General features: G+C 51.3%; 1 protein-coding gene across 5 annotated transcripts in view; it reads right to left on the bottom strand.

Annotated features, from left to right (window-relative positions):
* Window positions 1-5,869: 5,869 nt before the first annotated feature.
* PAX5 (paired box 5) overlaps window positions 5,870-20,716 on the bottom strand; it is a 200,740-nt gene continuing 185,893 nt past the window's right edge. For all 5 annotated transcript variants that reach the window (XM_033238078.1, XM_033238083.1, XM_033238079.1 and 2 more), the window contains one exon: window positions 5,870-12,735. In XM_033238078.1, coding sequence (XP_033093969.1) covers window positions 12,659-12,735 — 77 coding nt within the window. In that variant the 3' untranslated portion in view covers window positions 5,870-12,658. The remainder of the gene's footprint in view (window positions 12,736-20,716) is intronic.

Genomic DNA, 20,716 nt, shown 5'->3' with positions numbered 1-20,716 from the left:
GCTGGGGCTGAAATTCTTGAATTCATGAGCGTCATGAAAATACTGCTTGGCTAGCTGTCCCACAGACCCATGTCCTCTTCTTCCTCAGCACAGAACTAGACTGCATTTCTCAGCCTCCTTGCAGTTGGGTAGGGCCACAGGACTGGGTTCTGGACACTAGAATGTGAATGGAAATGATGTCTACCACTTCATCCCTGCCCATGAACACTACCCAGTGGCTGATCTCCATGCTCTCCTTTTTTGTAGGCCTGATGCAGACAAACAAGGTAAACGTGGAAGCCATAAGGTTGAAGACAGCAGAGTTAAAACAAGAAAGGAGGCTGGATCCCTGAGTCACTTTGTGGAAGGCTGCCTGCCTACCAGAAATGCTACATTTAACATGGGGTATGATTTATGTGGGTCCTCTCCCTGGGGTCTCACAAGGCTGACATGTGAGTGAGAAATGGATTTTTATTGTGTTAAGACATTGAAGTTATGGGATATGTTTCTTACATCAGTTGATATTGCCTTAACCAATACACAAGTTTGCACTGTGAATGAGAAAATGAGTCTGCATCCACATTGTCCATGCTTTAAGAGCTTCTAGGAGTTTTAGGAGTTTATTTGCCATGCTCTATAAAGTCTGCACAATGTTTTAATTCCACTTCACAGAAAGGTTTTCTTTCCAAACCCTCTTCAGGAGCCTTCCCTATTAAAAAAGCCCATTTATAGAAACTACTACTTAGCATTTTTGAAACTTGTTATCCTATTCAGCAGAGTCTAAGTCAGGAGGCTTTGAACTCGGACAATTACTGCTCTTGATTAACAACAAGAACTGATGAGTTGGCCTTTCCAGTGTGCTAAGCAAACTCAGCCAAGCAGAAAATATCACTGAAGGGGAAACAACGGGAAGTGATTTTCTTGGTTGCATTATGCGCCGTCGCGATATTTACACATGTTTGTGGATAATGTGGGAACCTCTGCTGCTTGCATGCCCTTCCAGATGACACCCCCGGGCTTGAAACGCCATGTTTCCTACCTGACCTGGGCTGTAAATGTCATCCTGTGACTGCAGGCAGCCAGCCCCAGGGAAAAACCACAGCACTGGGGGTGGTCAGGCCCCCTGTAGGATCCCCACTCCAACCCTTTCAAGTCCCAGCACCTCCAGGTACCCTGGGGCCAGCACCTAGGCCTAGAGATTTGTTTGTTTGTTTTAGAGATAGGGTCTTGCTATGTTGCCCTGGCTGATCTGAAACTCCTGGCCTCAAGCAATCCACTCACCTTAGCGTCCTGGATAGCTGGGATCACAGGCATGAGCCACCCTATCCAGCAGGGGTTAGACAGTAACAGCAGCCTTGGCCGCATATTGTAAGAGCTCAGTGGCCGGATAGAGGGGTATTCACTTCTTCTCACTCTTGCCAGCATTAGGTATTTTTAAAAAATATTTTTGTGAAGTCGAATTGTGTTTTCACTGTTGGATTGAACATTGTGTTCATTTACGAGTGTCCTGTGGATACCTTTACCCATGTCTCTATTGAGGGTGGTAGGATTTTTTACAAAATTGCACGCACATTTGTCATGTATTATTAAATGCATTATACCTTTTCATATTTCTTAGGTTTGTTTTTCCAGCTTCATCTTTGTATTTTGTTAAATGTTTTTGGATACATAAAACCAAAAAAAGCAAATGACAAGATTAAATATTTTAATCTTGTCCTTTGAGACTTTTCCATCTTTTTAAGCTTATAAAGTCATATTTCATATAGAAGTTTGAAATATATTCATCTATAACCCCAGTCATTTTATTTAAAACTTTTTAAAGAAACTTTGGCTCCACTAGGAATTTCTCTGGATGGAAGGTATGAGGTAAGGATCTTCCTGGGGGCCGCATTTGGGAGTTCAGATCTGCGAGGCAGAAGCCTCTGGCTTTGGACAAACAGGGGCAGATGTCTGTGGGTAGAGGTGACATAGCATGGGCAGAGGTAGGATTGATGGGTGAAGAGCAGATCCCAACTGGGATCGCTTTCGGGATCTGGGGGTCTCTTACTTCTCAGATGGCGTTATGGACTAAATTGTGTCACCCCCACATTTATATGTTGAAATCCTAACTCTCAGTATCTTAGAATGTGACTGTCTTTGGAGACTGGGTCTTTGAGAGGTAATGAAGTTAAAATGAGGTCTTTAGGGTGGGCCCTAATCCAGGGCGACTGATGCCTGTGTAAGAAGAGATTAGGCACAGGAACATCCAGAAGGAAGAGGGTGTGAGGACACAGAGGGAAGGCTGAGAAGTAACCACCCCTGCCTGACACCTTCATCTTGAACTTCTAGCCCCAGAATTTCGAGAAAATAAATTGTTGTTTCGGCCACCCAGTGTGTGTTCCTGTGCTATGCACCCTAACAGACTCACACAGGCGGGTTCTTTGCTAAATGTCCTCAGAGCTGGTCTGTAGTGGAGTTTGCAGAGGCCCCCATCACTATCTGCTGGGAAGACCGAGCAAGGAGAGCAACGCCAGCTTTTAAAAGTGATCTTCAAATTGTGTGTAATGCATGTGCACTAAAGAAAAATCAGGACATGTAGATAAATCAAATAAATCACTAAGATCACTTGGGGTGCTAATGGCCCCAGTGGTCTAAAGTCATAGCATCTGTGTCTGCTGCAGAGCGGGCCTCCCAGTGATAGCCTCCTCTTGCGGGGCTTTGCAGGCCAGGCGTCCCTCCCAGAGACAGCTATTGAGGCAGTGTGCTGAGGAGGCCACAGCAGTGCTCAGTCCACCAGAAGGGTCCCCTTCCCCATAGCACCACACAGCTGGCCAAGAGGCTCCGCAGCTATGGGATCTGCGGGGCTGGGAATCCATCTGCCCCCACCCCCATCTGAAACACACCCCCCTTGGCTGCCTCCTAAGGAAGACGGCAGCCTCTGCTCGCATTTGCCACCTCCTCTCCTTGAGCAACCCATCTGCTAGGAAATGACATGAGCCCAGGCTAGCCCTCACCTTTGATCCTGAACCCAGGCTACCCCTTACCTTTGATCTGGTGTCATCCACAGAAGGTAGGCTTGGGAAAAAGGCCACAGTGCCTGGTTAACTCAGAGGTAAATGGTTCAGTATCTCCTCCCAGCACACTCATTTTCCCACCTGTGGGGCTTTGTTCACACAGTTACCTGTGCCTGGAATGCCTTCCCTTCCTGCCCTCTCTAAAATTTCCTGTTGAAATTCTGCCCACCCTTCACAGCTCAGCTCAAAAGCCATCTCTTCCAGGAAGCCTTCTCTGACTACCCCTCCCACAACTGAATGGCACCCCTCCTGAGACCACACCTCCCCGCCTGCTCCAGCTGTAGGTGATACTGGCCATGTGATGCCTAGAATTAAAATACACACATCACCTGCCCCCAGACAGCAGGCTCCTGTTTGGTTCATTTCTGTATTCTACCCTCCTCCTGCACCCAGCACAGAGGAGGTTCTGACTAGAGTTTGACTTGGGGAAAATTTTGACTTCCTTACAGTGGAGAAGACATCCTGGCAAAACTCCCACTTGTCAATTGGAAAAACTTTCACACAATGCATAACACTTGTTTCTCATAACACCCTTGAGGTAAACGTTATCAGGTTTTTACCCATTACACAGATGAAGAAATCAAGGCTTCTAGAAGTTAAGAGACTGCTTACATCAGCAAACTGACCATCAAAACCTGGAGCTGAGACTCCCAGGCATGGCTTGTGGGAGGTTTGATCTTTCTGCCCTGCAGCAGTCTCACTCCCCCAGGGGTTTCTTCTGTCCCCAGCACCCAGAATGGGGCCTGGCTCCCGGGGGAGTTTGAGGACCACCTCCCAGGGCAGATCCCAGTCTTCTCTCTTGCTCCTCTTTCACTGTCCCTGAGTGCGGAAGGGCTGCCTGCGGCTGTCAGGGTTGGTACTTCCACCTCCATACCCGAAGGCCTGGCCCGCTGCCTCCATTCTGCTGTCATGTGGGGGCTGCACATGCCCTGCTTACTGCAGAGACTGGTGCCCTGTTTCTCGGGAGGGCAGGCCTGAGACTTCTGTCCCCAGAAAACCAGGGACAAGAGCCACAGTGTCAGGAAACCAAGCGCCTGCCCTGCCTCACCAGTTCATAGGTTTGGGGTCTGATTTCAGTTAAAAAACACGCCTACTTCTCTTTGAAGTTTGTGCTGTAAGTCAGGAGCATTGAGAAGGGAGGAGCCAGGCCAGCACTCTGCCATGGCTCACTCTCTCTCCCTCAGGAATCACCTTCGCCACCATCCATTGCAGAAATGAATGGAGGCCGTGCAGCTGCTTTATTAAATATGAATGAGCTGCTGTCCACGGCCCCCACGCGGTCACTCGCCCACTCCATCTCTGGCAATTACGGAGTTGCACACACTGTGCCAGCGGGCGCAGCGGTCCCTGCCTGCCCTTGCACACTGACATCGCCCGGCAGGGGCAGGGCTCAAGTCTGCAGCTGCCCTACCCCATGATGAAAAGCCACCTCTGGGCTCCTTTGCACCTGAAATGCTCAGTTCCAAAGGCTTAAGGACAGCACAGAAGGATTGTGGACTCTTGCTCTCTGAGGTCTGACTGGATATGGCCTGTGGCTTTGGATCCCAAAGGCGAGGTCTCCTGGTGTGAATGGCTTCTAAGTTCTGTCTGGATCCAGGCATTTTGGGTTCCAGGAGGCTCGACAGGATCAAAGTGAAAAGCACGTATGGGATGGGGGCGGTGGCTCATGCCTGTAATTCCAGCACTTTGTAGGTGCTGATGCAGGACGAAGGCTTAAGGTCAGGAGTTTGAAATCAGCCTGGGCAACATAGTGAGACCCTGTTTCTACAAAAAGTTTTTAAAAATTAGCTGATAATAGTGTTAGTTTGTAAGTAGGGAGAAAATTATTTAAAAAACTAGCTGGGCTTGCTGGTGAACGCCTGTAGTCCTAGCTACTTGAGAGGCTGAAGCAAGAGGGTGGCTTGAACCTGTGAGTTCAAGGTTGCAGTGAGCTATGATTGTGCCACTGGTAGCAGAGTCCTTGTTGGCCCTGTTCACCTCTGTGTCCCCAGTGCTGAGGACAGAACAGATGCTCAATCACTATGTGCTGAATGAATGAACGAGGTAGGAATTACTGACCATTTGGGAACTGAGGTTGACATTAAATAACAGTTAGGAGTCAAATCCAGAGTGGAGGCTCACCCATGACTCCACCTGCCAAACCTGGGGACATTCAAGGGTGGATTCAGTGCCTGCTGCCCCTGCCCAGAGCACAGCCCAATTCTGCAACACATCATTCTTCATGCATGGATTTGTTTTGACCCCGACTGAATCAGGACAGCCATCAAATGCCCCACAACCCCTTAGGGGACAGTCAAAGTTGTCAAAGATCATCCTCAAACTAGTAAAAACAAACAAGATCAAATTCTTTCTCTGAACTTAAAAAATTACTTTTATTTTAGGAACCAATAAAATTATGGCAAATATTTACAAATAATTATCTCACATAAAGGTTACATAAAATCAATTCTTCACAAGTAACAGCCACTCATGAAAAGACACACAGATATTGAAACTACGCCAATCTTATTGCATGTTTCTCCAACTAATCTAAAATAAAGGTGTTGCAGTCAACCATTTAACTTAAAAGGAAGCCACAAATCTCAGGTTTGACGAGAAAAAAAAGTAAAAAAACATGAAACCAAAGCCCCACCCCTGTTTTCTCCCAAGTCCCACCCCTAGCCCTGCCCTCCTCCCCAAAAAAGAAAAATATGTCCAACATCTTTGGCAAATTGGCACTGCTGTAATTACATTCAAATATCATTACACACAAAGCAACACACATCACTAAGAAAAAAACCACCAATATTTCAAGTCAGTTATTTTCTACTAGAAAAAAAGAATACAAAACATACACATTTTTTAAGAAGCATTTTTTTTTTCAATCCGTTGGAGACAGATCATCTCCCACTTTCAAAGGCAATTCAATTGTGGTTCTTGTTGGTTTTTTTTTTGTATTTTTTTTGTATTTTTTTTTTTTTTTTTTACAAGTAAGCGTCTATGCAGGCATCACAAACTTTGGCGGAGACAGTAGATATGTATTTCTTTGATGCTGAAAGGTCAGTCCCTAGGACAAAGTCAAATGTTTCAAAGAATAAAAAGCAAAATCCATGTGTTTTCCTGGCAAAGGTTTCCATTTGCAATGTAATCTGCATTTCTACAAATATGCAATGTCCAAGGCCACTAGAGGGTGAAAAACCAGGGCAGCGTCTTCCAGCAGGAGTCAGGGCAAACCCAGGGCCAAAACTCCATCCTCACCCCAACCTTGGAGTCCCAGTAGCTGGGGCTGAGAAGTGGGGCCCAGATAACACTAGGCCCTCACTGCCTGCCACCCTCTGCTGTGCTGGGGGCTTGGGGCCAGGGGATGGGCCTGCCTCTTCCTGAGCCCCAGGACAGGCTGCTGCCGGGTCTGCTCACCTTCTCTGACCAAAGTCGAGGAGAGCAGGCAAGAATTGGCACGGGGAGACTCAGTGCTGTTTGAGTTTTGAGTATGTCTGAGGTGTAGGGGAGTGTGTGTGTGTGTGTGTGTGTGTGTGTGTATTTACGTGCTCGTGCACATTATAGGGGGGAAGGCCAGATTCTGAGGCTCTAAACTTTTTGCAGTGTTTAAATGTTTAAAATAGACTCAAGATTTATTTATTTTCTTTTTAGCTTTATAGCAATTAATTGGCTATTGATTGGTTGGAATGTTCAACTCTCCATTTCCTCAAATACAATAAAATCGTTTCATTAAAATGTATTCATGCTTGAAAAGAAGGGCGCCATTAAATGGTTTCCTCTCTGTTCCACTCCAAGGGAAATGCACCATTTGTAAATCAAAAATCCATCATCCAAAATCACTTGTTCTTAATGATGTTTTTGGAGAAGATGAGGGACGTGGCCACAGGCATGGTGATTTTGGGGACACGAGCAACCAGCAGCCATAGCCACAGGATCGCGGGGCAGGGGGTGGGAGTCAAGGCAGGTGAGGCTGGTGTGGCCTCCTCCTGGCGTGACTTCCTCCTGCCAGGCCTCAGAGTTGGGGAGGGGTGCATGACTGCCAAGTCACCCCCACCCTGCTGTTTTACCTGCTTCCCTCCCTGGGCCCCGATCAGCCACCTGAAGCTGATGGGTGGATGGGTTTGTGCCTCTGTCTCTCCTGCCACAGGCCAAGTACCCTACCTGAGACGACTCCTTTGAGGCTTCTCTGATTGTCCATCAGTAGATATTAATAGGTAAGCAGATGCATTTTCTCCTTGTGTTGCTCAGGGGTCTAAGATGTGGGAAGAAGAATTTCTGGGCTTTCTGAATGGTGGCTGCATTTACCCGTCTTGGAGATGAGCTAAAGGGGACCCCTTGGATAGAAACTCTAGAATGGCAGTGACATGATTCTGAGGTCCCCTTCAATCCTGGGGTGCCCAAGAATGGAGCCTCAGTGCTGAGGAATTACCAGAAAAGGAAAGACAGACCGGTGCCTGCCTGCTCCTGGGCGGCAGCTCATTTCAGGGAAGCTGTTGCCTCATCAGGGGAGCAGGCAGGCAAAGGGCTCACGGCCTGGCCTCTGCGAGGCCCGTCGGGACCTGGCGCCACACGAGGTGCAGCAGAGCTGACAGTGGGGAAGTACACATCAGCACTGTGGTTCCCCCATGAATATGCAAGAGGGAACCCTGAGGTTTGGGGCAACAGGGGACAACAGGGGCAAGGGACTGAAGGGGCTGCTGGGAGGTGGGGCACGCTGTGGGCTAAGAGTCGTGGCCTAACTGTCCAACTTTCCAATAATGCATTTTATTACCTTTTAAGAAATGTACTTGCCTCGGATCTCTCCGAGGCCAAAAGAACGAAAGAAATAGCTTCCCCAGGAGAGCTGGTGTGTGGCTGGGAACCATCAGAGCAGCCTCTCAATGGGTGACAAGGCCAAGCCTGCAGAACTGGCCTCGTAGTGGGGCCACCGTGGAGCTGGTCTAGCTCGGCGCCCTGTGCTCCAACCACGCCTGCCTGGGCCTGGCTGGCCTGGCCAGGGGCAGAAGTTGGTTTCACCCTCCCAGGAAGCTGTATCTCAGACTCATTGTGTTCCTAGGGCTGTGTCAGGGTGCTTGGTTGGTTTTTAAGATTTGCTTCCCTGTCTTGGAGCTCAATCCTGGCTGAATGTCATGAGGAGGGGGTGGCTGGAGCCACTGGCTGCCAAGGCTGGACAGTCGTTCTGGGGTGTGACTTCTGGTGAATGGATTTCACCCCTCTGTGCCCTGTGGCCACATCTGAGTCTCTTCCCTGAACATGTGAAAGGCGCCCAAGCAGCACTGACCTCCCCTGAAAACTCAGCAGCTCCCCAATCCCGTCCCCAGTGCTTCTGACCTTCTACCTAATTCCACCTTCAAAGCGCAAGGTTTGCAAGAGCCCAAGATAAGGCCTGGGAGAGTGGCAGGCTCTGGGCGTGCCCGTTTCTGCCCCTGCCTTGCTGGACACCCTGAAGCGCATCTCTCACCTCTCTGGGCTCCCATTTCCTCCAAATCTGCAACAAAGGACAGGAGGTGAATAAGAAAGGGGGCAATTGACAGGCATTGGGGCTCACAGGCTGGTGGCCAGTGGGTCAAATTTGGCCCATTGACATTTTTCTTTAGGCCGACAGAACATTTTACAAGTTTTCATACTTGAATGCCACTCAGGGGGGCAGGCACTCTTCTGGGCATCTCAGGCACCACTGCACCATACTGTCTGGTGCCCTGCCCGAGTGGCAAGTTTACACCACCCAATTCACCCAGGAAGCAGTTCATTCAGGGGACTTGAGATTGTGATCTGTGTTTCCAGCGGCTGTGGACATTCTGGTGGCCCTGGCTTGGGCACTCCTGCATACTGTCACAGCCAGGCCTGGAGCCTGTTCCAAAGTGGGAAGGCAAAGAAAGGGAAGTGGGGGACAGCACATGACCCTGGCACCTGGACCCCTGCAGTCAGGGCTGGACCCATGTCAGGCCTGGTCAGGGATTATGGTGTGGCCTTGAATTGGCTCTGATACCTTCTGAGCCTCAGGGCCCTCTGGGGAACAGTCTGGATGAAACCTCAGAAGCGCTGTTGTGGATTTGGTCAAAGACTCCGCAGGTTTCAATGTTCATAGGAAACAAAGCCACCAACCTCCAGGCCCCTAGGTCAGGCCAGCCTCTGGGTCCCTGTTCTTTCTTGCCTTATTGGGAGTCTGGGGGATTTCTAGGGAATGGGGGTGGGGGAGTGTCTTTAAGCCATACACTCCTGTGACGGGAGCACAACTAGGTGGAGAGAGAATGGGGCCTGGAGATCTGAGAATTCACATTGCCTCTATCTTGCCATGTGAGCCCCAAATGTCAATTTCCCTGTCTATAAAGTGGGCATCATGCTCATTGCCCCACAGTGTGGTCAAGGATTGCAAAGCACCGTACCATGTCAGTTATGGAAGGGCTAGCCTCAACTAAGGTGCCTTGGGAGAGGGATGTTGGGTTTGATATACCATCAAATTTTTCTAGGTTGGAGCTAGACTAATGATATGAAAATTTTCATAAAACCCACAATGTCCTTTTCCAAAAGTCAGAGCGGGAACACAGGGCAGAAGGCCCATGGAGAAATGCCCCAGGCCTTCTGCCACGATGCTGGTGAGGCCCCGGACTTGTGTTTTTCCATTCAGAATTCTCTGGCATTTCCTCAACGGCTTGTGTCCTTTGGAGCCATCCTCACCAAGCTCCCGGGCAGCTCCGCCGGACTGCGAGGGCGTTGTGAAGTGGTGAGAGCGGGCGTGTGTGTGTGTGAGAACATCCGTGTGCATCCGTATGCGCTTGTGCTTCTGCCTGGCAGCCCAGGAATCCAGTGGTTGTCTCACAAATACAAAACCAATCTGAGGACCAGCAAAGCCTCAGGTGAGAGAGAAAACATATGGGGGGAGCACATTACAGGGCAAGAAGAGGAACAGGATGGGGAGAGGGGACCGCTGTGGGCCAGGTGGGCTTTGCCGAGGAAGGATGCTGCATGCCTCAGGCAGCTGGTTCAGGGGAGGCTGACCTCCTCCCAACAGCCTGGAACCACAAGGATGGCAGGATCCAAAGATGTGGGTACACATCATTCCAAGAGAAGGGTGACAGGGGGCAGAGGCTCAAGAAGCCTATACTGAAGACCCCTGACCCCACCACTTCCTGCTAAATGGAGGGAGGCAGGGAGAGAGGTGCCAGATAACATACCTTCTCCTACCTTACCTGACAGGTGGAGGCTGCAGCCAGCCCACCCTGGCTCCTGGAGGCGGGCTTTGGCCCCAGCTACCTCCCTTCTCTGCCCCGCAGGTTCTGGGTGAGGGCGGGGGTGGGTGTGCCTGCTGTGAGCTCGCTGGGCTCCATCCCTGGCCTAGGTGACCAGGCTTCCTTGGCAGTTCTTACAGATTGAGTGTCTAGGGCCTGGGGCCCAGAACCATCTCTCACTGCTCTTACTGACAAATCTCCTCAGGAATAGGAGATGTGGATAGACCAGGGTGACGGGGAACACCATGGATTGGGGGTCAGGAGCCCGAGTCCCAGCCTCACCCCTGCTAGTCACTGCTTGAGGACTCCACCTTGCTAAGCCTTAGTTTTCTCTTCTGTTCCACCACCCCGTGGGAGATTTAGGGAACAAAATACTTAGTGGAGGCCAGAGGAAGTCTGCTTTGTCTCCCTGCGTGGTCCTGGCCTTCCCCAAGCTGGGCCTCAGTTTCCCACAAGGGAAGTTAGGCTAGGTCTTTCTCCAGGCTCTTCTGATTCCCGCCCTCCAGGTGTTCTGGTTTCCCACTTGGTCCAAATATTAGTGGGCCTCAGGGGCCCACCCCCATCTGCTTGCTTGGAAGTGGAGGGCCTGCCCCAGATGAACCTGTCACAGCCCAGCTCCCTGGAGACAGGAGGGGAAGGAAAGAGCTGTAGGGTGGCCCTACAGGTGACCCTGCTGCACCGAGGCAGCCAACGCTCAAAGAGGTGCAGGGTTTTGTCTGGGGTTCCACAGCCAAGACACGTGGCCAGGACCAGGACAAGACCTGCCTGGCCTGCTGATCCCAAGTCCAGCCTCTCTGTGCTCAGGCTCTCTGCCATCCTGGTGACATGCAGATATGGGGGACACTGTCACCTAAGAAGACCAATCCCCCTCTTATCACTGTCATTCAGCCCAGGTTTGGACAAGGGCTCTACCTGGCTATTCTGAGTTGACAAGAGAGACTATGCAAGGAATTAAGGCCCCAGGTAAAGAGATGGTGGCACCTGGCATCCCCATGTCAAAAATCACTCCCAGGTCACACAGCAACTCCTCAGTGTTTTCCTGCCCCTCCTCCAGGAAGCCTTCCTCTGTCCCCCAGATCTTCCCGGCTGGCTTCCTCTGACCACAGCACAGTGAGTTCTCCAAGCTCCCTCTCCAAGTTCCTGTGGCCCTTGGCCATGGCCCTGACCATCGTGGCCCCTAAGATCAACAGGTGGGCATGCATTGTGCGAAATTAGCCATCTGCCCCAGCCCCAGCACCTCCATGCCCAGCTGCCTGCTAAGCTCCACGAAGGCGGGGAGGGTCTGCCCCGAAAGCATGCTCAGAAGTTCTGGCTGTAGGCTGTTTGTGATCTGGGTGTGGGGGAAAGTCCTCTGTGTTAATTATTGTCTACATCACCGAAACAGGCTTGCCCAGAATCTACTTGCTGGGGTCCTGGAGGGTGGGTGAAGTATCCGTGACAGGTGTCCAAAGTGACCTGAACCTGGGCATGCCTCAGAAAACACAGTTCCAGGGGCTGAGGGAGTAGGGAGAGCCTCAGGCCCCTCCTTGGCTGGGATCAGATGATCTCCTGCATCCCATCCAGCCCCCACATTCAAAGTCCACAATGTAATCAATACCTCGGATGACATTCTGCTTCAGAACAGTAGCTGAGGAATCTCCCAGACAGTTTTCTTTGAGTTCTTTGATCTGGAAAAGAGCTGCTCGTACTGTATCAGTCCCAGAGAAATGGAGGCAGGAAGCCAGGACATCTCCCCAAAGTGTGCTCCTCTTGGAGAGAGGCCTCGGGGGAGCCTGCAGCACAACCAGCCCAGTGAGACTCCTCGTGAAGATACTAAAGAAGGAGGGATGAGCAGGAGGCTGGGACCCAAGGGCGGCATCCTCAGTCTCGAGGACAGCTCTGAGCCTACCTGCCAGGGTCACCCGGGGCAGAGAGGATGCTCTGCCACAGGTCTAAGATGTCCGGCGACGCACCAAGAGTGCAAGATGCATCGTGGGTGGAGCAGTCTTCTCAGTCGGACCTTCTGGCCCACAGAAAAGCAAGAAGGTATTTACATGGGTGCTGCTGAAGCAACGAAAGCAAGCTCTTCTTCCCAGGCTGGGGTGGTTACGATGGATGGATAGAGAGCTGGGGGACTGGCAGGCTAGGCTGGGGCTGCGGTTATTTGCAGAACAATCTGTTTGTTTGCAGAGACCCAATGGCCATTGGGAGAAGCTCATAGATTGGCTTTTAGAAATGGACAAGCATCCAGAAGTCCAACAGCCCCACCATAGGGCCCCAGAGTCCCTGGAGGAAGAGGGGAGGAGGGGAACTTCAGGCAAGCGGGGGATGCTGGGGGACGGTCTCATGGGCTCATCTGGCTATCTTCAGGAGGGCTGGGCAGCTGTCACCCTCAATGATATGTGCCATCAGTGTTTGGTGCCCGCCCGGCTCCAAGGGTCAGTGACGGTCATAGGCAGTGGCGGCTGCAGGGGGGGCGGCTCCTCGGGCGGCAGCGCTATAATAGTAGGGGGACCCTGGAAGAGATGAGAGAGAGCACTGAGGTCAGATCTGGGGTCCCCTTTCCACCAGTCTCCTCCACTTCTGTCCTGTCTTCCCCTCACCCAGCCCAGGCCACCATCCTCTCTCACCAAGATCTCTGTCCCAGTCTGTTCCCCAAATGGCAAGTCCCACCTGGGCCACAATCTGCTCACAAGATTTCGAGGCTCCTCACCATCTAGTGCTGGGGTGGGGAGCCTGGGCCTGTGGGTCCAATCCTCCCAGCTGCCCATTTTAGTGAATAACATTTTACTGGAACACAGTCTGGCCTATGCATTTAGGCATTGCCCATTACTGCTTTACTGCTATTATGACAGAGTTGGGTAGTTGCAACAGAGACACTATGGCCTGCAAAGCCTAAGATATTTACTCTCTGGCTCTTTACAGAAATCATTTGCCAACCCCTGACCTAGAAGATAAAAACATGAAAAGCATTCCTTTTGTTTGGCCTGCAGGTACTCTATGATCTATCCCCAGCCAGCATCTCTGAACTCATTTCCCTCAGGGAAGGCCCCTCCTGCCCACACTCATATATCATGCTTAAGCTGGACGAAACTCCTTGCAGCTGTCTCGAATATACATAATGCGAACAGATGAGCACATCCTCTGTGCCTGGCCCTGCTAGGGCCTGTGCAGGTATTATCTCATTTAAACCTATGGGGTAGGCACAGTTTAGCTCATGCTAGCATACTCTCCCGCCTCTGGGCCTTTCTCCACAATGTACTTCCTGCCTGGAACTCTTGGCCTGCACCCTCACCCCCTTTTGCCGCCTGTTAAACTTCTATGCCTCTTTCAAATCTCAGAGCCCTGTCTCCTCCTCTGGGAAGCCTCCTGCCATGAGCTCACAATCCCCTGTAGTCTGTCCCTATGCTATGATTACTTCTTTCTGCACTTCCCCCATCCCTGGATGGAGGGCCCCCAAAAGGCAGAAGCTGGGTTCTGCTCTTCTTGGGAGTCTGTCCCCAGCTCCAGCCTGGAGCTGTATGTGGCACCTGCTTGGCTGGATTGGATGTGTAAACGAACCAACTTCACTGAGTGAGCAAACAATAGTGAAGACACCCCTTGCCCATTCATTCATTCACTCATTCATTCACCACTCACTTCCTGACCCTGCGGGGGGCAGGGCTGGGCAATAATGGGGCAAACACCAGCCTGACACAGGTTAATATTCAGAGTGGGAAGGGGATCCAGGGTCAGAAAGAAGCTCTGGAGAGTGCAAGATGGTTCTAGCAAGTTGGCTTTCTGGAGGAGGTGGGGCTTGGAGGACATGGAGACTCTGGGGAGCATGTGTGAGACAGGGTGGGGTGCAGGCCCCTTTTGTGACCTCAGGAAAGCAGAGTGAGGGCACTCGGGCAGACGCTGGGCTCCTCCCATTGCCTCCAGCTGCTTTCTTTGACTGCACCCTTTGGCCAAGGCCTCCAGAAGCCCTGCTCTGCTAAAGTTCCCTCTCAGGGATGAGGGGGACTGGGAGGGCCCAGGGCGACCAGCAGATTCTCAGAACCACAGAAGTTGAGCCTCTAGGCCAATGTCCTCCTTTTACAGGTGGGAGAACTAAGGTTCAACAAACCCGGGTCACATGCCAGAAGCCACAGACTCTCAGCACAGGGCCTGGCTGGGGGTTTGGGTTGTTAGCTCCAGTTTGAGGCTCTTTCCACTACAATATAATTCAAGGTCTACACATCTATACAGAAACAGGTTTATGCAAGTGGGCAGCGGCTAGGGACCCATCAGCCTGCCACAGACTGCACGCCTGCTGGGACATGACTGGCAAGCTTCTTCACTCGCCACGTGAGGTGGCTCATATTTATTCTGCACTCTCACCCAATTCCAAACCAAATCCTGGCACTTCTCCCAGAGGCAGGCTGTGCATCCCACATCCAAACGTCTGAAATCTGAAAGGTTCCAAAATCGGAAACTTTCTGAGCATTGACATGATGCTCAAGGGAAATGCTTGTTGGAGCATTTTGGATTTCAGATTTTTTTGATTTGGGAGCTCAGCTGGTACAATGCAAATATTTCAAAATCTGGAAAAATCTGACATGCTTCCGGTTCCAAGCATTTTGGATTAGGGAGAGTCAACCTGTACCGTAACTGGGGGCTGAGTCCTGGAGTCTGCCAGTCACATTCCACCACTTCTTGGCTAGCAGACCTTGAACAAGTGACTTCACCCCCGGGCCTCAGTTTTTTCATCTGTAAGAGGGGGCGACAAGGGGATAACTGCAAGGGCACCATGAGGTAAGGTTGTGAAGGAGCCGTGAGGATGGTTACTTTTCTACACAGCTTATATCCATTAACTCTTAGTTTCCCATCAGGTAGGAATGATTATTGTTCCCATTTTACCATTGAGGAGACTGAGGCACAGAGAGGTTTAGTGACTTGCCCAAGGTCATACAGCTAATATGTAATCAAGAGGGTGGGATTAGGGGTGACACTTTGGCATGCACCACTTCTCCTCCCCATTCAGCCCTAATGAGCCGATGTACTGCTCCCTGCCCATCCCCGCAGGGAGGCAGTATGGCAGTGGAGGAGCTAGTACCTTGCTGTGCTGTTCCAGATGGCAAAAACACCAGCCCCATGCCTAAGTATTCCCTGAGATGGGTTTTCTTCTGCCGCCTCTTCTGTCACCTCCCTGGCTGCAGTCCTGACTCAGAGACCCCTGTCAGCCTTCCTTTGTTCTCTCTTCTGTGGGATGGGGACAGCCACCCATGGAGTGTCTGCAGTGCCTGCCCTTCGTCCTGCCTGCAGGTGATTCCAGAGGAAGGCGGGCGTGAGTGCATGAGAGGGTATGCGTGCACGAGAGGGGCATGGCACAAAGGCAGGGCAATCACAGGGCTGCCCTACACACGGGCCCCAAAGGACAGGAAACGGAAGTAGAGTATTCTCCTTGGAGGATCCCTGGCTTGACCCTCCAAGTGCTCGACCCCGGCCACCTCTCACCCGGGAGTCTGACCCACTGCCTCCCAAAGCCAGGCTAGACCTCCAGCGGGCCTCCGCGTGAGCGCTTGCATTTACCGTGAAAAATGAAAACATCACCTCACAAAGCACTCTGTCTTCCTGGCGCCCATTAGACCTCCATCTAGAATAAACTTGTCCTTTCTTCTGTCATTTTTCCTCTCTAATTCACATTATCATCAATTTACTGCTTGACACAGTCATTCTCGGCTCTGCTTTCTCTCTAATCCCTTTATAGCGGCCACAGGCGCTCCTATTCTAATCCTACTTGACCTCGTCTGGCCTTTCTTCCTACCGGGACCAGGACCGCAGCCCCCTTGCCAGCCTGGGGCCCCAGTGGGATGCTGAGTCACAGCTGCCCTGGCTGAGGGACATTCTCCCGAGAAGTCAAAGCACCCCAGTCCTTCTGCTTCATCCCCTGGCATCGCTGATCCTCACCTTGGCCGTTCCTGGGAAGGCGGCTTCAGCCAGGCTGGCCGAGGTGTCGGCAGCACGTGCAAGGGTGTGTGCCAGTGGGAGTGGGGATGTGAGCGTATGTGTGTGCGTGTGTGTGTGCATGTGTGTGTATGAGTGTGTGAGCGTGTGTGTGCTTGTGTGTGTGCTTGTGCATGTGCGTGTGTGCGTGTGTGTGTGAGTGTATGTGGGTGTGCACATGTGAGTGCGTGCATGTGTGAGTGTATGAGTGTATGAGCCTGTCTGTGTGTGTGCGAGTGCAGTGTGAGTGTGTCTGTGTGTGCGTGTGTGTGCATGCATTAGTGTATGAGTGTGTGTGAGCGTGTGTCTGTGTGTGCATGGATGTGTGAGCATGTCTGTGTGTGTGTGTATGTGTGTGTCTGAGTGTGTATGTGTATGAGTGCGTCTGTGTGTGCATGTGTGCGCATATATGTGTGTGTGCATGAGCGTGTGCATGTGTCTGTGTATGAATGTGTGAGCATGTCGGTGCACGTGTGTGTGAGTGTATGAGTGTGTTTCTGAGTGTGTCTGTGGGTGTCTGTGTGCGTGTGTGTGCATATATGTGTGTGCATGAGTGTGTGTGTCTGTGTGTGTCACGTGGGTGTGTGTGCATGTGTGTGCATGTATGTGTGTGTGTGCATGAGTGTGTGTATGTGTGTGTCTGTGCATTGTGTGTGTGTGTGTGAGCATGTCTGTGTTGCGTGTGAATGTGTGTGTGAGTGTATGAGTGTGTGAGCATGTCTGTGTGTGTGCGTGTGTGTGTATGAGTGTGTGTGAGCATGTGTCTGAGTGTATGAATGTGTGAGCGTGGGTCTGTGTGCGTGTGTGTGTGTGCATGTGTATGAGTGTGTCAGCGTGTGTCTGTGTGCATATGTGTGTGAGCGTGTGCGTGCGTGTGTGTCTGTGTGTGTGTGCGTGTGTTTAGAGTCTCACCTGTTCCACAGCCCACCAATGTAGCAGGAGCACCAAGGGACTTCTGGACAGGTTTCCATGCCCTGGTGCCCTCCCCAGATGTCACGAATAATCCCTGTAGGTCTCCCTGCCCTGGGGCATTCTCTCACGCCATGCCAAAGACACTATGGGGCAGGGCAGCCAGGAGAGGTGAATGGGCCTGGAGCTATTTGCAAAGCTGTGGGTTGGGGAGCCAGCAATCTCACCCATCTTCAGGAAGCTGGGATCACTGCTTCCTCTGCCCTGCACATCTCAAGAAAGCATGTGTGCAGCTCCTGTTGGAATGAGGCTGCAGGGATGACTATCCTCAATTTACATCCGAGGCAACTGAGGCCCAGACCTGCCTAGGCTCATCCAGGTTATATAGAGTTGGGCAGCGCAGGGACCATTTCTCATGTTTGTTGCTGCCCAATATCCTGTGTGCTCTTCCCGTGTTTGTAGAGATTCTGCAGTAGGAGGCCTGCTTCTTTGAGCCAGAAGTCAGAACCCATCCTCCCAGCTTCCCTTGCTGCTAGGGCACAGGAGTGTTACATGGGCTCTGCCAATTAGACTTTCTTGTATATGACCTTGATTGAGAAGGGAGTCACTTGAAGCAGTGGGCTGGGGGACTCCATCTGTTGGGAGTGGCTGGCAAAGGCATCCAGCTTTGGCTGGGGGCAGGACAGAGCTTCTGGTGCCTAGTCCCGAGCACCTTGGGTAAATTTACAGCAGAGTGGAGCTGCAGGGTGGTGCCAGCTGGCAGCAGGGCTGCTGATGCTAGTGCAACACTGGTTGTGTGGTTGGTGGTGTCCCATGCCTACCTCTTTTTGGTCCTCCTGGAGATTCTAGAAGTCCCAAATATCCCTTAACTAATTCGTTTTCTACTTAAGCCAGTCAGAGTGGATTCTGTTGTTTGCAACTGAAAGTCTGACAGATACAGACAGTAACCTGCTTTCAAAGCTGGACCAGAGCCAGTCTCATCACTCACACACAGGTCTGAGTATTCAGGACTCAGGACTCCCAAGGCCTGTTTCTACAGAGGGGTGAGGACTCTTTTCCTGGCTTTGGTGTTGTTCAAACTGCGAATCAGCCAGGGAGAGTAGAGTACAACATCACACACTGGTTCCAGAAATAGGCTCTGGTGTCAGGGTGACCTGAATTTAAATCCTCCTCTGCCACCCGAACGCTGTGTGACCTCAGGTGAATTAGTTCACCTTTCTGAGCCTCATTGTCCTCTTCCGTATAATAGAGATAATCATATGTGCTCTGTAGGGTTGCTGAGGGGACGAAATCAGATAGCCCACGTGGAAAGAGTTTTGGGTGCCTGGTACAATTAGCAAGTACTTATGTAGATGAATGGAGTTTTGCTTCCTCTTCCTCCTCTCCACACTATCTCTGGGCCCCTTAAAGGTACCGAGCACTTCCCAGCACAGACACCCCTGCCTGAGGCTCCCACCCACAGCCTGTGAGCTCCCTGGGACAGAGTGTGCATCTTTTCCACAACAGGCACACAGCCCAAGCCTAACAATTGGAGCTGTGAACTAGATTTCACTCCAGCTTGAGTAGCAAAAGCCTCGGATGTGGTCTAGTCCCACCCTCCCCTCCCTATCCTCTCAGACTTACACAGTCAGGTCCAAACTCCCCAGCCTGGCCTTCACTCCACAGATTGCCCTACCTCCTACACCAAGCCTTTGCCACACGTGCCTGAGCTGTTTCTGCTAATTTATGTTTCCTGAATTCCCAGGCAAATAAATGACAGGCACTATCAACCTCTAGGACTCCTTGTATAAATGAGAAAAAGGTGTCCCTTTTGAGCAGGTACAGCCCCGTGCCAGGGCTCAGGGTTTTGTGCCATGCATGGGCTGGGGTTCAGCTCCCACTTGTCCCCTTGGGTAGTGCACAGTCATGAGTGGCAGCCCTGGGTCACCATGGCCTCCTTGGGGTCACCTCTCCATCAGAACGAACCCCTCCCACAGGCCAGTGTTCAGGTCTCCTGTGTGCCGTATCCCCTGAGGTCTCCCGGAGGACTGGGATCAGGGCTCTGCCTGAGGCAGATTTCCTGGGAAGGACTCCCACGTTTGGGCCTCAAGACTCATCTCCGTACCCCCACCCCTGCTTGAAGACACTGGTTCTGGGAGCTCACAGCCAGCTCATGCCTCCCGTTTCCTGAGACTGACGTCTGGGTCAACTCAAATAGTCCACTTAAGAAAAAAAATATTAGGTAAGTGGATATCTTGGTTCGATACTTAGAAATGATTTTGACCAAAACCAAAAAAGGAGTCTGAGAAGAGATCAATCTGCAGATTCTGCCCCTCTTGGAGACCACAGATAATAAGAAGCTAGGAGTCTTCTGCAAGGCTTGAAATCTCCTTCCCCAGGGACCTGCAGCACTAATGGGGATTGTTTCTTATTGAATCCCCAAGTCATCCATGACACATCAAAATCCTTTAGACAGCCAAAGGCCCCAAGTGCATGGAATGGTAGTAGCAAGAGAGAAGTGCTTTCCATACTGTGTGTCTGTCCTAATCATCAAATCACGTGTGGGAAGAAGTCAAGGCTGAGATTACATGGCCTTTTTCACAGACCTATGGCTTGGCAACTTGAGTTTGAAGACACCAGGTTATGGCTTTTCTGATGAAGCCCGTTTCTCAGTCCTAAAATAATTAAGGATCCAGGGAATTAAAAGGTTCTTCCTTAAGGACGCCTTGTTAAGTTGGACAGATAAACTTGGGTGGTCTCAGAGGGCCCTTCCATGTCTGACCTTTCACTGCTGTAAGTGGAAAATTCTTAGCTGACTGCTGGGGGAGGGTTCCATGTTGCTGCCTGCAGGCTGATTGGCCAGCTCCACCTCCCAGATGGTGAGTGACATCTTTGAGCCCATGCCTCTACTTCATGTCCCAGAACCTTTAGCTCCAACTGGCACTTATTAGCTGGTTTCATGTAAGCTCATTCCAACAAAACAGAAGGCTCCTCTTGGCCTTCTGAAGGCCAAGTTAGACTTGCATGGTCTTTGCAGTGGCCCAAATCTTGATGACGTTCACAGATAAGACTGCCACCAGTCACGGACAATCTGCCAATCCAAGGCTTGGGCAGAGGGTGGGCACCAGCTGAGCTCTAAATGGCATGCTTTGTCAGACCTCCAGCCACGGGCAACCAGGTTCCAACGGAGCCAGCTCTGGTGATGTCCATGCAGATATCACTAATCAGTCACTGGGCATCAGGGCCTTTATCAAGATAGTCTCCAGGCAACCACCACCAATCAATTCAAAGTTGGTATCTTTACTGACACTTATTTAGAGAGTTCTCACCTGAATATGTCATGATTCTTAAGAAATACAAGTTACTCACAGGTAGGCACTACTTTTCCTACCTTCTTCTTTCTCCTTCAATGCCCCTTTTTTCCTCTGTTTCCCTTCTGTGCCATTTTTCCTAACCCACCAAAACATCTGGGGGAGGGAGGTGGGCATGGGCAGGGCTACAGCAGTGTTTACTACCCTAAGGCCCCCACTATACTCCATGTGTCTGGGCAAGCTACCCACCCACCTCAGTGACCAGACCTCAGGATGTCGAGGGACCCAGGCCAATGAGGAGGCCTGGATGGGGTAGCCGATGGCCCAGGGGCCC

The sequence above is a fragment of the Trachypithecus francoisi genome, unplaced genomic scaffold (genome assembly GCF_009764315.1).
Source record: "Trachypithecus francoisi isolate TF-2019V2 unplaced genomic scaffold, Tfra_2.0 Lachesis_group16, whole genome shotgun sequence".
Taxonomy (NCBI): Eukaryota; Metazoa; Chordata; class Mammalia; order Primates; family Cercopithecidae; genus Trachypithecus; species Trachypithecus francoisi.
This window is presented reverse-complemented; position numbering and strand designations above follow the sequence as displayed.